The sequence below is a fragment of the Oenanthe melanoleuca genome, chromosome 3 (assembly GCF_029582105.1).
Source record: "Oenanthe melanoleuca isolate GR-GAL-2019-014 chromosome 3, OMel1.0, whole genome shotgun sequence".
Taxonomy (NCBI): domain Eukaryota; kingdom Metazoa; phylum Chordata; class Aves; order Passeriformes; family Muscicapidae; genus Oenanthe; species Oenanthe melanoleuca.
In genome coordinates this window covers 66,380,439-66,397,983 of record NC_079336.1, presented here as the reverse complement: position 1 = coordinate 66,397,983, position 17,545 = coordinate 66,380,439, and the positions used below count along the sequence as shown (strand labels likewise).

At 36.1% G+C, this 17,545-nt stretch overlaps 1 protein-coding gene across 2 annotated transcripts in view; it reads right to left on the bottom strand.

The window, feature by feature from the left end:
- Positions 1-17,545, bottom strand: part of ERO1B (endoplasmic reticulum oxidoreductase 1 beta) — a 29,107-nt gene that overhangs the window by 5,232 nt on the left and 6,330 nt on the right. The window contains exons 3-14 of one of the 2 annotated variants that reach the window (XM_056487405.1): positions 15,786-15,869; positions 15,361-15,402; positions 11,136-11,218; positions 9,324-9,397; positions 6,671-6,791; positions 6,536-6,582; positions 5,464-5,475; positions 4,643-4,669; positions 3,142-3,234; positions 2,743-2,989; positions 1,903-1,972; positions 679-765 (exon numbers count right to left, since the gene is read on the bottom strand). In XM_056487405.1, coding sequence (XP_056343380.1) covers positions 679-765; positions 1,903-1,972; positions 2,743-2,989; positions 3,142-3,234; positions 4,643-4,669; positions 5,464-5,475; positions 6,536-6,582; positions 6,671-6,791; positions 9,324-9,397; positions 11,136-11,218; positions 15,361-15,402; positions 15,786-15,869 — 987 coding nt within the window. The remainder of the gene's footprint in view (positions 1-678; positions 766-1,902; positions 1,973-2,742; positions 2,990-3,141; positions 3,235-4,642; positions 4,670-5,463; positions 5,476-6,535; positions 6,583-6,670; positions 6,792-9,323; positions 9,398-11,135; positions 11,219-15,360; positions 15,403-15,785; positions 15,870-17,545) is intronic. The other variant, XM_056487406.1, reaches the window with a different exon arrangement.

Genomic DNA, 17,545 nt, shown 5'->3' with positions numbered 1-17,545 from the left:
ATGCTATAAACTCTTTGAAAATTGCACTTGGATAAGTTTAATGCAATACAAAGGTATAGTACAGCAGGCACTCCAAAACAACTTTTATCAGTCTGGATTTAACATTAGTCTTGAGGTTTAAAATACTGTTGTCAGCAAAATAAAAACGGTTAAGTGCCAAGCAAATGAAACTGGTTTTCAACTTTCAGCTTTACTGCACACTTTTGCATTCATTTGCATAAAATGTGAAGATCTGAATTACTTATTTTTCTTACACCTCAATTTGTGGAGTTAAATCTCACTTGTATTCTCTAACAAGTAAGTGCTGTATTTAAAGGAAGGTTTCCCATAGCTATTCTACAAGGCTCATCTGATCACTGAATACAGATTGAGTGTTAGCAATATCTCACCATGAAGCATCTGCTTTAAAAGCATCTCTTTTAAGACAAACCCTGCCTTTTAGTACACTAAACAGCTATTGACTAAATGAAATAAACAACTGGGGAAAAAAATTAAATTACAATGGTATGGCAAACTAACATATATCTATTTCTAATATATAGGTAATGATACCAAGGACCAACCACGTGCAGAAAGCCTGAATGCTAAGGTAAGAAGTGTCCAGCCAAAATGAAATAGATGCTTATCTTGGGACATGTCCCTACCAGAACACACACACCTACACAAAATAAACTGTACCTGCAGCTTGCCCCAGAGCCTGCATTTGTCACATCCAACACAGTCCATTATGCGGGAGATGTTCTTGAAATGCAATCTGAATTCTTCCTATCAGTTAAAAACAAAATAAAAAAAGCTTAAGCTAATGTACATCTTAGCTTTACAAAAACAGAACATTAATGAACCTAGTACCATTAGAATATCAATTCTCTTACCAAAACTGAACAAAACCCTTGTTTTATGTAGTTAGGCCATAACAAAGATCCATGTAAACCCAGAATCTGGTTTCCAAGCCACTTCTAACAGCTAATTCTTAAAAAAATTCCCACAAAAATACAGAATATGCAGGGTAATGCTTGGATTCTGTACACTGATTTCCTACAGCTTTCTCCAAATTTTCTGAGCTACTGTATCTGTGTCCCTGCCCACTTTTTCTTCCATTATTCAAACCCCTTCTGAACCAACCACTTTTTTTGATAAACAGGTTACAATTCACAAAAGATATTTTTTCCTCAAAACTCTGGACAGATTGTTGCTGTGCAACTTCAGACAGAGTGGGAACAAGCACAGTGCAGAACTAATTAAACAGATCTCAATTTTTTAAGGTCCAAAAAACACTAGCTGGGCTGATAAAACACTGCCATTTTTCTAATAATATTTTTTGTAATGCTGATGACATTCCAAACCACTACTGTAATAAGCGTTATAAGTGTTAATAAATAATAAAACATCATTACCAAGCACCACTCCAAGTGTAGAATTGCAATTTATACCAGTGGCATGTTAACACTGGAAGTTGATGGGTAGGTACAGCATTCCCATTAGGTTCCCATGTCTAGGAACTATGTTTTCTAATGTTTAGTATTATGTTACAAGAATATACTGTATATTGTGTTATATTTTATAAAGTAAACATGACTGGGTGGGTTCTTTTTATCCAGATAATTATGTTAAACAGATACTCTACTTAAAAATAAGCACCACTGTGTTTACTGGTAATATTCACTTGCCCAGCCACAATCCTGATGCCAGACTCAAGGCACAAAGCCACAGATTTCAGTCTGCTTGGATCAGGACAGCACCTTACCATAAAGTTGATTAAAAGGCCTTGTATACAGCTCTAGAAAAGGCAGAGATAAAACCTTACTCTTAGCAGTATGTCTGTGGTAGGCAGAAGAGCTTTCTAAAATAACAGCCTAATTTCAAAATGGGTATTTTGGATGTCATTCAGAAAACTAGTTTTACCTTCAGTGACTTGGCTCCTTTTTTATCTCCAGCAAACATGGACTTTTCATCAAAGTGCATATGGAAGGACCTAATAAAGACAAAACGCAATCAAAACAAATGCTGGCATAAACTACAGTTAAACTTGGTGAGCAGATCAGTGAAAAATATTTTTCAGAGTTCCTAATCTTTGCAGATTAGGCCTTAAAAAATTACTCAGTGGTATCAGTTTTACTATTCAATCACTAACTTGAAATCTGTTATTCAGAGTTTTGTTCAAATTAATACTGAAAGTGGCTTAATGTTTGCCTTCCAACTGATCATTGACTATATCTCAATTACCTCTAGCAAGACCATGCTTAGGGGCAGCAATGAAACCACGTAACATGTTACCAATCACAAAAACTAGCAAAAAGGAGAGCAAAGAAACTGAACTTAAGAACATTATGGAATAAATAGAAGGAAGAAGGGATGGCCAAACCACCAGATGTTCAGTCTGTGATAAAAGCTGGATTACTCAGTGGACCATTAAAAGACTGCATGTACTACTGTCCTTTTCAAAATAAATCACATGTATCTTAATACTGAAGAATCAGAAAAAGCAACACACAGGGAATAGCCTAGGGTGTTGATTTGTTTGGGGGTTAATGAGTGCTTTTTGTTTGTTTTTAAAGACTGGTATATTCAAACCTCAAAACAATGAATCTCTCCTATCAAACATAAATTCCCCTTGATCTCTCCCATTACTAAAATTTGATTTCTTCATTCCACTCTCTTGTCCTATCCTATCAAGGAATCACCTCTTCTCACTTCCAAATACAACAGAAAATTTCAAACTACTGATAAACCTCTATGCCTTACTTGGTATCCCTGAAGATATCCAGTAAGAGAGCTTTAGATTCAGCATCCTCATGGCCATTGCCAGTGTAAAGGTCGACAACTGCACGCTCAAAGTACGGAGCAACCTTTGACAAAGCACGCAGCTCTATCAAGTACAAGAAATACAAGTTCTTGAGCCTCCTTGGGCCTTCTCCTTTCGTTTCAGCAGGGTCAAAGCGGCGAGTGAACTCTTTCACATTTGGTCCCCAGCGAGGCTTCCCCCACGTCTCTATACAGAGGTTAAAAAAAAGGGGGCAGGAGTAGTAAAAGAGATATATTTAGAACACAAAAGCAACTAAGCATACCCCAATAATTTTCAGAAAAACCAAAATACATACTGCAGGTATTGTAGAATTCCATTTAGCAATTTTAGCTACATACCTTCAAGAAGATAATTTGCACACAGATGCAAGTTGATGCTAGCGTGGAGTCCAGAAATGAGTTTATAAAACACTCTTTTCTCAAGGCACAGACCTGTCCAGGAAAAACAATAAACAGATCACATTAAATAATGGAAATAATTTATCAAAAGGAACATACCCTGACATTTTATTGATACAAGTCCGCATGGCTGACTTTCAAGAATTATATGAGCATTGTTAATAAGCCCTTATAGCCATCATAGGAAAAGTTAACCTCCTATTTTTTATATAAAGCAATACTAAGAATGACATTTGACATTTCTTGATTGTTTTTTTAGTGTTCTAGTAAACACAGTCAAATAAGGATCTGTTCAGTTGGCATAGATAAATTACTACACAAAAACAAGATGCCTACATTGTTTGAGCAATAAATTTGAAATAATGTTGAATTTTGATGGTCTGGAAATCAGAAATACACTCTGACCCACCTTAATTACAATTAGAGCTACCACTGATTTAGAGGAGTGGCCCAAAAGAAAAACACCAAAAGGCCCAGAAAACCTTACAGCATCGGAAAAGAGCAAAAATAACTCTTCATAGCTGTACTGTAAATTCACTGAAAATTTAAATGCACAGGACAAAACCTTGAAAAATATGACTTAATGAATAAAGACTTCTACAGCATAAATGGAAATACAGTGGCATTGAGACATCAGAATATAATTTATATGCAGAAATTACTCATAATTCCAATAGAACCAAAGTTAGGACTACACTTGAAATTTAAGAGTTTGTTCCTCTCAAAAATGTTTGGGCAACTTTCCTGCCACTCCAAACTCCACAAATAGAAGCAGGAGGAACTGATGGAGAAGCCTACCTGTGAGGCTGACATGTGTCCTCACTTACAGGCATTACATTTTTAAAGGCATGTAAATTTATATGCTTTCTTACAGTATCACCAGACAAGTAAAGGCCTAGGAAAGGCAGAATGAACTAATTTTATAATTAAATACATTTGACTTAATTTTCTGCACACCTCCAAAATGGGATTTTGATTGCTACTACTGCAATAATAATTTCCATTTCAACATGAATAAAAAGAAAATTGCTTTGCCTTCTGAACACACAAACTTTGATTACAAACTGGGAACAGAGCCACCAAAGTCTTTAATGTTCTTTAAAGCTGTTTCCAAACAATAATGCTTACCAGTATTGCTACTAATAATACCTCTGCTTAAACACCTAAAATAACCACCAGAAAATTCAAAGTAACTGGCAATGAAGAGAACTCCTTCTTTATAAAAGATAAAACACTTAAATGTTTAAGGAGTATGCTGTCTAAGTAAATGAGAAGATTTTTAAAGACCATCAAGGTAAGAAGCACTTGAGCAACACTTGGAAGCTCTGCACAATTCATTAAAAAGCCTACACTGTAAAAAATACTTGAAGAGACAAAAAAACTACTACAGTGTTCCTTCTAGTGAACATAACACTCTATTAACTCATTCAAGAGCCTGTACCTTCTAGCCACGTGTAGAAAGATTCTCCTGCAAATACAAAGTACATAGTTAAATAAAGTATTCATTTTCAACATTACAGCATCTTTATATTACTAAGCATAAAAACATCAGCTGCCATCTCGACGTGAAGTTAAATAATTTAGCTATTAAAATGAGAATAGGCACTGAAGCAGCTAACTTGGAGGTTGATCTAAATCTGCTGGACAGAATAGGAGAAATACAAGAGTGAGCATGCCTAAGCTACTGGTAAGGGCATTCAGCAGTGAATGGAAGCACAAGTCTGATTATTTGCACTGCTAGTGAAAGATGTGATGGCAGAGTGCAGTTCTGAGAGCCTTCACCTCAACCTGCCTAAAGGCTTCCTTTAGACTTAGATCTTTTCCCCAAGAACTTTCAGTTGACTGAAAAATCTTGAAGTCTGCCTCACTGTAGGCAGATCAAATACTTTCTCCCCACTCTCTCCCAATCTTCCCAAAATCAAGGGCTTTCAAGAAAATACACAAAAATTGTCCCTCTCCTTTTAAGGGATCTGACATAAGTATCAATAGGGTTCTTGAAGAACTAATAATATTATTACAACACATATTCTGATACAAGAATAAGAACCAAGAGGAGAACTGTGTTTTGCTCTTATTCACTCCTTCCCCTTACTCCAAATGAAAGTGTAAGTCCATTAAAAACATTTTCTGATCAACAACCTGCATAAAAACATAGCTTTCCTGCTCTCTAATTCAATAACAGTAAAGTGAATAAAATCCAAAATCCAAACCTCCCTAATGCTAACTTCATTTCTGCACGTCAAGAAAAATAAGATGACTTACCATCATCTCCTCCTTAGAGGGGGGGAAAAAAGGAAAAGAAATGCATAAGCATTAAAAAGATAAATTTCCACACCAAAGTAGTAATGAAACACAGACTTTACTATAAACACTCAAAAAGGGCAAGAAACCTTACTTAGTTTATAAAAAATAGGCTAATTTCCTTCCCTCCACTCTTGTTCCTGAAGACCACACAAGACTTAACACACTGGAATAATGAAAGTCACTGAGAAATTGAAATCTTAGTAGCAGCTGGTATACATATTCTTGAAAGCTTCAGAAATATGGTTAGGAAGCCATAGTCTTTAGTCTGCTTTGTTAAACAATCAATTAAGTGTTCTTTCCTGAAATTCTGATCCTTGCATTAAACCATTACAATTCTTTTTATTTGTGTGTGTCAGCAATAGATCCGCTTTTAGTAATTATAAATATTGATATATCTTGATTTTTTAGTGGATTGTGATATTTTAACTGAATCTATTGGCTAATAGTTAATTTTTAAGGGGAATGAGACAAAGAAAAGCTGATTAATTTGAAACAGCAGGTTATAGCTTTCAATTCAAATTTGAAAACAAATCCCAAGTAATTAGAATATTTTTTTTTAAATGCATTTCACGTAACTGATTCTTCCTAAGTATCCAGTCCTTCAAATAAAGCAGTTATTTGTACACTTGCAATATATTACACACTGTGGATGAAAAATTTACAGCTATATTATACCAGGATAAATATGAATTGAACTGACTAAATTAAATGCTTTTTGAAAAAATAAACAAGAATACAAGAGTGCATTCAAATTGGAAAACTAGTGTGACACTTAGTAAACAGTTTGATACTTACCATTTAGTTTTCATATCAGCTTACCTGACATTAATAGGGATAAGATTAGGCATGTATGTAATAAAGTACCACAAGCCTTAGTCTAGATATCAAAAATTCACAGCTACTTCCACAAAGGAAATTTAAAAAGCAGAAAGCACACCTACAGACTGAAGATTGCTATCTGTATCACTTGTACTGCAACAGTCACTCTGTTAAAAGAAGTGCATTGGAAAATAAAACAGGCAAGACCCACCCCTACTAGGCGCCAGTGGATTTAAAGGACGATAGACAGATCGAGGCCTAGAAAAAAAGTGAGAAAACACAAATCAGTTTTTAGCTAAACTGAAGTACAAGTATAAGAAACAGGCTTCCTCTCCCTCCCAATTACTTGAAGCAGTTTTCTTCATAAATGCTGTTCCATACTCTCCAAGCAGAAGGCCCCTTGTATCCAGTGTAACGTTCTGGATTCAGCAGCAAATCCACATACTGTGCATCTGGAGATCTCTCATCTAAATAGGAAAAATTTTGTTATATATGCTAAGTGATCAATAGGAAAAGATCTAATTTAACCAGTCACACAGAAATAAATACAAACAAGAGGTCTCATCATACTATTCTGTCTTCCAGCTGGATTTTAAGTGCCATGTATGTAAAAATGCAGCAAAATACATGCTAAATACAAAGCTCAAAAGTATATAATTTATTCCAAAGTCTCCTGTGTGTCTCTAATTTCCATAATGTCTGATGATTACCTATGTGGCTTAAGTCTACCATAAACACTTGACATGCACTGCATTCCCTGACCCTAGGCTAAGGCACAAATAGTGTTTTGCTTTAAAAGGCCTCCAAATCTAGGGTTTATCTGGCAGTATTTGGTTGAGGGGTTTGCTTTTATGAAATGTGTATACTGCATACACTGGGTTTTCAATAAAGACAAGATCAAAGTAGTACATCTTGTAGCTGGTACATACAGTAAATTTATTAACCAAAGCCATTTTCCCTCCAAATATCCTTGTATACTGGCAGAAAAGTCTGAATCACATGGCTTAACTGAACAAAAGTTTCAGCATATTGCAAAACAAATCACTTGGTTGCAACAAGAAGCATGTTACTTAAGCAGCCTTTCAACAAGCTATACCCTCATCTTGGAAGTTCACTATAAATTTCAGGTAACTTATCCACAGAAAATTGTGAAACAGAATTTTCTCTGTTTAAAAACACTGTAGAAACAGAAATAGTTTCAAGCTACAGCCAGTAAAAAGAAGAAGGAATTCAGCCCTCTTTGAATTTCTAGGTCAAGACCAACCATGCTTAAACAAACCACACATACAATACAAGCCCAAAGTCCAGAGACTTATTCACAGGAACACGCCAAGAAATGCCACATAGTACTTCCTCAAATATAAAAAAACCCCACAGAGAGTGAAACTTCTCTAAAAAAGAAGAGATGATTCTGCATGAGCAGTTAAGCATTGCTTCAGCAGCAGCAGCAAAAACAAAGAAAGGAGACTGATACAAGACACACAACAATGAGTGCCAGATGAGACAAAGTCAAATTACAGCTTTATTTATTTATTTGACAGTGTGGCTAACCTAAGCAGTTCCTACACTCCCTAATTACTTTGGGGCCCATTCTTCTTCTTGTTATCTACATACAACTGAGTCTATGTGCACTGTGAAGCCATGCAACAGAAAGATGGAAAGCTGACCCAGGTTACTAAGTTTTTTCAGCTAGATCAATTCCCTTATCTAGTTTATGATTAAACCCAACAGGAAGAGAGGAGAAGAGAGCAAGGGTTTCTGCTTCCTCTCCATGACTCCAAGTAGCTATTCTCTCTCACTCTCCCTGCTCCAGATCATAAACTACCCGACAAGCCAGTTCATCACAGCACTGTGGGAGGTGGCAGGGAGACGGTAACTTACTTTGTCGCTATTTAGGTAGGCTTACCATGCAGAAAGATGCACACCAGAGCCAGCGCAAAAAAAAAAAGCCACACTGGAAGAACACAGCTGGGGATATCCTCCTTCAGCAGGGTATGATATAAGGAGACATGGAGCTAGAATCAGTAATACTTAAGCTAGTATTACTTCTAAAAGAAATGCTCCTCAACTATACCTTTCACAGCTCAGTATTACTAAGAAATGTATGTAGACTACTTGAAGTTAGTAGAGACAACAGCAGATAATTCCATATAACAGTTCAGATCTACAGTAATGCTCATCAGCTGTCACAGAAACAGCTCATATAGAAAGCACTCAGATCAGACACAGAAGAAGTGCTGAAAGAAAACTGCAGCTGCTAAGTTCACTGCAGCTGCTACTTTCTCAGGTGACACCAAACATAAGCCTAAAGGTAGATAAAACATCTAGCATTATGCCCTAAATATTCCTAGCATAGAAAACTTTCTAAGGTATTTATTCAAAAGGACTTCAGTAGTCACTCCTGAAGCTGGCAATTCTCACAATTAACTGAAAAACATTCTTTTGAGCTTTGAATGTTACAAGCAAATAAAAAGACTCCCATTCATGGAGTAAAGACAGAATCTAGTATCTAGTATCTAATGTTTTAACAATAAGAAAGTCCTTATAAATAAGGGTGCAGAGATCATTTGGAAACAGCAAGACTAGAAGAGGAACAAACTCAGTCCAAGCACAGTAGAATAGCAACGAAACAATATAGTAGTAAGAAATAACCAGCTGCAAGCCGTTTGTGTTATATTTGTGCTAGATGCAATTTTTTTTGTAAAAAGTTTTTTAAAAAAGTGTTAGCCCCCTCTCATTTCCCATGTTATTTACATAAATGTCTCCTGTTCAATATACTAAAAGGAGGTAATGGTGAGCGTGCACTGTGTAGGCTATCAAACACTCCTTGAAAAATTGCAAAAATTTGCACTTTGTGTGTATGATATGAACTGTCACATTTCTGTCACTTGGGACAAAATTTAAACTTTTTAAAAATGCTTATTTGTACAGGAACCATGATGTTTTGCATTTTTATGAGACAGCAAATAAAAAACACTGAAAAAGCTTAAACATTTTACCATCAAGTTCACAAAAGTGATCCTGTGAATCATCGTATCTTGCCCAGTCAATGAAAGCCTCCTTACTTTGGTTACTGAGGGGAAAAAAGAGACATTTTGTTTTAAACTTTTAAATAAACAATATCAATAAGAGCTTCTGAAAGAAGTACAACTCACATATAGATTGGAAGTAGATTCTGAGTCTGTATATCTGAAACTTGAGAATATATGGAGGTAGCCCTTATTAATTGCACTGAGATTCAAGCAGGTATGACCCACAATACTTTCAAAAGTCAATGTTGAGACAAAGATTTCACCATTATTCAAACAAACTGCAGTGCCATCTCTTCCTTCAGTAAGAGCTTGGTAAAATACATTCCTAGAATACATTTTAACACATTTCAAAGTACTACTTTAGCCGCTGTCACTTTGAGGTGGGGGAGGGAGGACTCACCCTGTTTTATAACCTGTACTTTTAATAAAAGGTACAATTTTTAGTGCCTTACTTTTCACTTGGAGACTAGATGTCTAAATCCCTCTCCTAAGCCAAAGTACTCTATGAATATGATTTGTCCTAAGACATTTTAATAATAATGGCATTCCACTCACTCCAGTATTTTCAAAGGTGCACTGTACTAGAAAGACATATAGTTTGAAGTTCCCACACTATGAGGCACAGCCAGTGCCAAAACCTTTCTTCTGTGACTGGGTTCAGCACAGAACTACTGATGTCACACTACTGACAGCAAAATGTAAGCAGAGTTAAGATGGGTAACTCTGCTCCAGGTGCAGGGAAGCACCTTGAAACAACAAAAACAACCTATTCTGTTTGATCAAATTAGCACCAGCTCAACTCTTCAGAGGTAATTCTATAACAAGATACATTTCTAACCTTCTGCCAAATCACAATATGAGAGATTACACTTGGCATTAGGTGAGGAAATTCTCTGGTAATTACCAACAGACAAGATTTGATAACCACAAGAAATACAATTTATAAAGGAAAACAACTCAAAACCGAGAGGATAACACACTTCTAGGTGGAGAACATGGAGATTTTCCTACAAAACACAAACTTGTCCTCCACTTGCAGGATCCATTACCTGTCCTCTCCCAACTTTAATCATCTATCATACTCTCATAAAGGCATTTTCTCTAGCTCTCCATTTACAGTTTTAACATCTTTACCAGGTAGAACAGCTGAAATTTGTGGACAAAGACATCATGTCCCTCCATTAACAGTGAAGAATTGATTTTTCTATTTTTATTTTTCATAAGTGGGGAATCCAGTAGAGTGCTATGTTTTCTAGATGCTGTTCCACAGACTTTTGTACCCAGGGGCAACACCATCCTACAGAATTCCTCCCACCCAACCTGGAGAGTGCTATGCAATAAGCAACATCAGAGAATTGATCCAAGCTAAAAATAGCTTTGCCAACAACAAAAGTAACTCAATTCCCTGATCTGGTTCACTGAATGATCAGAAATAGGCACATCAGTGCAACAGTGGGACAAAGCAGGACCAAACCCCTTAATTCAGCACAGTCATTGAGAAAAAAGAATAGAGGCAAGGTGGTTTTATTTGCAAGTTTCTTCTGACTCTTGATGCTGTAAGATACCTCTTTTAAGCAGTATCAAAGCATACTTTAAACAAAAAAAGGTCATTTATTTTATCATTTAATACCTTTGCCTTCAGATGTTCTTGCATTATTTCCCTTTTACTTTCTAATAGGTTATGGGAAGAATGAAGAACAAAAACCAGCACATCAGACACAGAAAATAAAATGTTCTTTTCTTAGTATTTTTGTACTGTTGATGTAAATCACAGCATACCTTAAGGTACTGTTAACTGCTCCCAGCTTGTTAGCTTGCTCACAGTCTTCCAATTCTTTGGAATTATTTGCTGCTTTTGAATACTGTAAAAAAAGTCACATTTAATATGCAAATGAATTACTGAAATCCTCAAGAACAGGTGTTGGGTATTTCTAAGTTTAGCAGCGAGTTCCCTAGTATTAGGGGAAATCTGCTTATTTTAGAATCAGTATATGGTTCTGGTACATTTCTTACTTCAATTTTTTTTTCACTTAAGTTCATCAGGCTGATTTTGCTCTGTGAATTTAACTGTTCCAGGAAATTCAGCTAAAGATGTCAAAATTTTGTTTTGCCTTTGGTTTAAATTGAGTTCTTTGTTATGTGGCACTCTGCATGGAGTGCTTCAGATACTTTTTTACAGTCTCATAAAATGACTTTGAAAGACAAGCAGTGTCATACCTATAAACACACTTTATTTTTGCCAGTATAATCATACCCCAATTTCATTTCTTTAATTTCTGTAAGTATATTTATTAGTTTTGGCCATTTCCCCCTTCATGTTTCCTTTAATCCAATTCATTGGCTCGCTTCAGATCTGCACAAGTCTGGAAGAAAAGCTTTTTCAGCTGAACTTAAATTTTGCTTATTTTAAAGACAGAATTGAAATACATAAGCTTAACATTGATTCTGAAGTATTTTTTAAAAAGCAACCCACTACAATACTTACTTCTGGAACATTTCTAAGGAAAACATTTGAAGATTAAATTCCACTATTCTATAATAATGTGGTTATGTAAGCAGGGAATTTAAGTCTGTCACCTTACAGCTAAAAAAACTCTTCTAAGTTTTGGAATATAAAAGGTGCTATCTGAAAAGATAAACTTGGTTTCCTCCTTTTGGAGGTTTTTGGATTGGGGTAGGGAGGGCGGGGTATGTGTGTTTTTTCCCAACTAAACCTTAGGTCAATTTAAAAAAAACAAATAAATGATAAATTTTAAAAGAAAGAGTAATTAATATCTGAGAACAGCTCTGTGGTCAAGATGCCAGAGGCAGACTACCACCACAATATGTATCACTCAAAAAAGGAAAGTATTTAATTAAAACTGCTCAGATGAGTAAGTAAAACAATTTGCTTTTTAAAAGAGCATTTGCCTGAACTAACACAAGGAAAAAGAGCAGAAGACCTAAGAAGTGAAGGAGATTAGAAAAACCAAATAATTTAAATCTTGTTAGGGTCCTTGCCCATAAATACTTACTCTAGAAAGAATTTATCACTCAATTTTCTTCAATTTGACAGGTGGGGGACCTCATTCTCTAGCATTGTATGGATGTTAAATGGAAATATGAGAACAAGGAATGGCCTTAACCTAGACTGAAACAGATACTGCTGATGAAATACCATACTGAGATGCTGAAGTAAACATTCTACATGTCTAGAATTGCAAACCAGCCCCTATCCTGAAGTGAAAAAATGGTTACTGCCAAGATTAGAATCCTAAATTTAAGGTTTCTAACAAAATGAAAATTCAGGTCTCAAAACATGTTTCCAGCCTTTCCTATTCTCCAGTGTTTAACAGCAATAGTTGTCAGATCAGTGCTCTGTGACTTCTGACAAGATCAGGACAAAATATCTGTTCTTGCTAGCCAGGATCTCCTAAGGCCAGTTAGTGGGAAAAAAAAACAGAGAAGGGCAGGAAGTGAATTACAAAGTTGAATGTTGTAACCTGGAGTTTCTGTATCCTATCCCTTGCTTCAAAGATTAATACAGCTTTAATGTCTAGCCACAAAATATGCACTCAACCACTCAAATGCAACAGAGCTGTAGAAAATGAAATTACTGGGTGCCTCTACCAGCACTATTTCAAAAGGCTTATGGTGGTGTCAAGAAAAAGACACCCTCTACTGCTAACTGCACTCCTATGGGGAAGCTGTACAAGTGTAACCTTGGTTTTTGCAGCTAGATGAACATTCAAAAGAACTGTTTTCTTCATTGTTCAGAAAATAAAAAATAAAATCCCCCATAAGAACCTAAATAAAACTAGAAGTTTACAAGCTTCTCTACATTAGGGGAGAAAGGCAATGGGAAACTGGACAGAAGCCACAGAAAACCTCTCTACAGGATTCTACCATGAGTGTATCTACTCAAGAGATTATAACTCTCACTATTAAAAAAGACGCCTTTGGTTATTTTCAGCTTTCCAAGACCGACACTATCAAGATCAAAGAGAGAAATTGGACATATATGTCCTCAGGAAAAAAAAAAAACCATCCCTTTTTTTATTTTATCCCAGTACTTTACAGATAAGCCATAAGGTGCAAGACTTCCCCAAATGGGAAATTGACACAGGCTAATAGCACAGTACTTGCACAGTCATTGAAACAAAACATTCATACCCAAATGAATTTGATATTTCCTCAAAAAGGATCCTAAATGCAATTGTCAATTTTTAACTGGTTCTACAAAAGATCATTTAACTGAACCATAAGAAGTAAGAAAATGGCATGGGTGAGATTTATGTCCATTCTGAGGACAATTTTCAACCAGAAGCATTTGCTTCTCTAACAGAAAAGCAGCACATATTAGTGTCTTCTACTGCAGATTAGAAGTACAGAATTGCCTGACTTTCAGTACTGTAGCTGGTTTCAACAACCTGCAAGACAACTCAAAGGAAACCACTGTAGTGTGCATACAGCAAACGACAGCTTTCCCATAGAATCTATCCCACTTTCTCTATTCTGGTGAAAGCAAAAGGCATCTGTTTTGTCACTCCTAAATCCAATTTGATATGCTCATGTGAAGTATCTAAAGAACAGCATACTCTTTGGTTACTATTTAACAACTTATTTATGGCTCTCAAGATTAATCAATCAGGAAGCTCAAATGCCTGCTACAAAAATCCTTTCTGAAACAGTCTTTAAAGCCTCACAGTCCCTCTCTTTAGGAGGCATGATGTTATTCCAGGAGTCATTTTCTCTGCAATCAAGTTGGAAGATAAAAGAGTGAATGAAAAAGAAAACAGGCAACAGGTAATTTGGCTAAAACACAAGATCTGCTACCCAGAGACAGTGTCAGCTTTTCAAAACAACTACTGCTGCTTGTGCTGGAATGGAGAATGACTGATATTTAGATCATGTCAGTGGGAAAGGTTTCTCTTCTTTGATTACCAGGTACCTTTAAATGAGTTAATGTATGTATAAAAGAAACAAGACTTCCTCTTGAGCTAGAGATTGGACAGAGTTGCCTGCTCTGTTCCAGACCCATCATACAAGTCATCAATTCACAATGGAGTATTCATCTCAGCTATCTCTCCAATCTTTCTTGGCATGAGATCTAAACCTAATGCAAACAGTCCTTTTCCTAAGTGCTTTATGATATGGTGAACTACACTCAGTCTTGCCCAGTGAGGTAGACAGCACTGGGGAGGATAGAGATATGATCGTTAATCAAGAGGTAAGTGTCCACACAGTCAAGGCACTCAGTGGGGAAGATCTCTCATTTGGGCACCATTACCCCATCAATTGCTAAAACCCTCGTTCTTGGGCACTGTGTTTGAGATGTGTGGGTAGTGTTTCTGCTCTGACTTCTTTTCCTAGGCATATGTAGCCTCTTGACCTTTTTGGCTTTGCTAAAATCACTTGGTGATGGCTCAGAGAGATGCAAGCAAAAGCCAACAGCACAGACTGACTGCTTAAGTTTGCACTGGCCACTTTGGCCTTAGCTCTCTTTTGACTAATGACCAAATAATCTCTGGACTAATGACCTCTTGAAAACAAGCCATAGCAGAACTCCATGCAATCATTTGGGTTTTTTTAATACTAGATGTGATTATTTATGATTGTTTTAAAAGATTGCACTGCTACTGCCTCTGTGCATCTTCGATTATAGCTTTTTAAGAGGTGACCTGTGTTCAGAAATGAGGCAACAATTTTGCATCAGGCATTGTGTGGCCATGCACTGCTGTCCCTTGTCATTCATTGGTTCAGTCTGCACCAGCTTTTCAGCAACAACATACTTGACATGACAGTACCAGCTATGTCAGAAACACTATATACACACAGGTGAAAAGGTAAAGCCACAAACAGGAATTGATCAGTTATCTTACCTATTTCATCAGTACGCAAACACTGAAGGTTTGTACTAAAAAGTCACATAGCTGTTGCAAAATTAAGATTAAAAATAAAAAACAAACAACAACAACAACAAAAAAAAAAACGGAAAGAATTTCAAAAATAAAGGAGTACTTACTTTATTAGAGCTCCCAGCCTTAATTCCGACAGGTATTTTGCTCTAAAAAAACCAAAACAACAGCTTTTACACTGCTCATAGAAATGTTTATGCTTGATTAAAATCTACAAATTAAGTATTGTTCCTACAGAGGTCAAAGCAAACTTGTTTTTTGAAAAACTAACTTGCTCCTTTACCTTCTCAACATGTTATATGCAAAATGGTGCTAGAGCTCAGAAGAGACTTATTCTTGAAGCTACCTGCTTTGTTTATAAAGTGACTAAGACTTTAAAATATCTTGGTTGTATTTCTACTTTTGGAATGGAAATTTGTCACTTTTACTTAAGTTCTCGCTAGTAAGTATTGTTACTATAATACTAGCCACTTCAAACTGGCAAATTTTTAGCCCAAACTTCTTTTTCTATTAGATATTATTTGATCCTTACCTCAGGACAAGGCTCTACATGACAATCTTTGATAGAACAATGGCCATCATCAGCCCAAAATGGGCATGGTCTCTTCAGGTTGACCTAAACATACAAAACCAGAAGTTTATAATCTACACTTACATAAGGCAACTGCAGAAGAAAGCTCTCAGTATCAGGAAATCCTTTAAATTAAAGGAGAGAATACAAGGAAAAAAGTGTTATATTAAGTACTTTAAGTCTAGGGGGATTTGGGGGAGTTTGGTCTGTCATTTGGTATCTTCTAATTAGTCTCTCTAACTACATAAGATGAAGCTGTGTGCCGTAAAACTGCTAATGATAATGGTCTCCAGTGAATGAACACAAACACATAGTACATTAAAGCAAAAATTAAATCTCTCACTACTAAATTGAAATTGAAACTTACTAACTCAAATAAGTGCTTGGATGTTTTTAGATCTCGAAATCAAACAGATTATTATTTTAAAATGTTAAAGATATTCCTCAAAAAAAACTCTGACAAGACATTTAGCAGATGGTACGACTTGTCAGAAGTGATGACAAATATCTTCTTATTACAGCTCAAACCTTGCTAGCATAGATAGAATAAAAGCAGAGATTTTAGGTTGCTTCCCCCCATCTCCTCTAGTCAATGCACAAACACCATTCCTAGAAAAAAAATAATGCAAAATTATTTTTTGTACTTGTTCACTCATATCTTTTTAAATAAAGCACAAAAGAATTTTACATTCCACATCACCTTCACAGTAAGGCCTATTATATAAAACTTTCGCCTCCCACCAACTTCTACCAAAAAAGACCAGTTAACATAGTTAAATTACAACCTTCTTAAAAGTAAATCCTCACAATAAAAAATGCTTACACACTGAGGAAGATATAAGTAACTAGGCAGCCACTGTTTTTACACACAAGAATGCTGCCTAAGCTGCAGATTAATTCAGAAAGAACCCATGTAAATCAAGATGTTCTAGTCCCAAAATGACTGAAGAGCACCAAAAACCAGTACACATACAAACTGAAGTTGTATAGCACTTGTGCTTTTATCAAGCCAATCAAGTACTGTCTACATAGAACATCCAATGTTCTTCAGGGTATGAGGTATTGGATTTCATTATTATCACTCAGTATTATTCAGTCCTTTCACAAATTATAAGACAGATTCTTGATCACAAGGTTTCCATAGTTTGTGTGTTTTGATGTATAAAACTACAGACACAAATGTTTATTTCTTTATTTCTTTTACTGGGAAGTGTTCTACTCTTTAGAAACCATCTAGCACAATTTCTGCCAGACTTCATGATGTTTTTTCTGGCCTTTAAATACAAACTACCTCATCCATTCAGTATTGTACATTTAGGTTTGAGTTCTTCTATACCACCTTACATCATTGCCAGGGGCAGTGGAAAGGGACTTTCTTCCAGAGAGAAGGGGTTCTTTCCAGTCGAGAAAACATGGCAGAGGGAGTAATCTGATATTATCTGTTATTTTTCTCCTCCATATGAATAATTTCTTTTCTTATGCCCTCTGTCATTAGTACTGTTGCTTTTGCTGTTTTCTTATCTCATTGCTGTCTCCAGAAAACTGCTCTTATCTCAACCCACAATCTTTACCCTTTGTGCCTCCAATTCTCATCTCCATCCTGATGTAGCATGGAGGGAGAGAGGAAAACAGGGGAATGAGACTGAGTGGTGCGTGGTTTGGTGAGGAATACCATTCCTAAACCACAACACCTACCTTCACAATTTCCACATCCACTTATG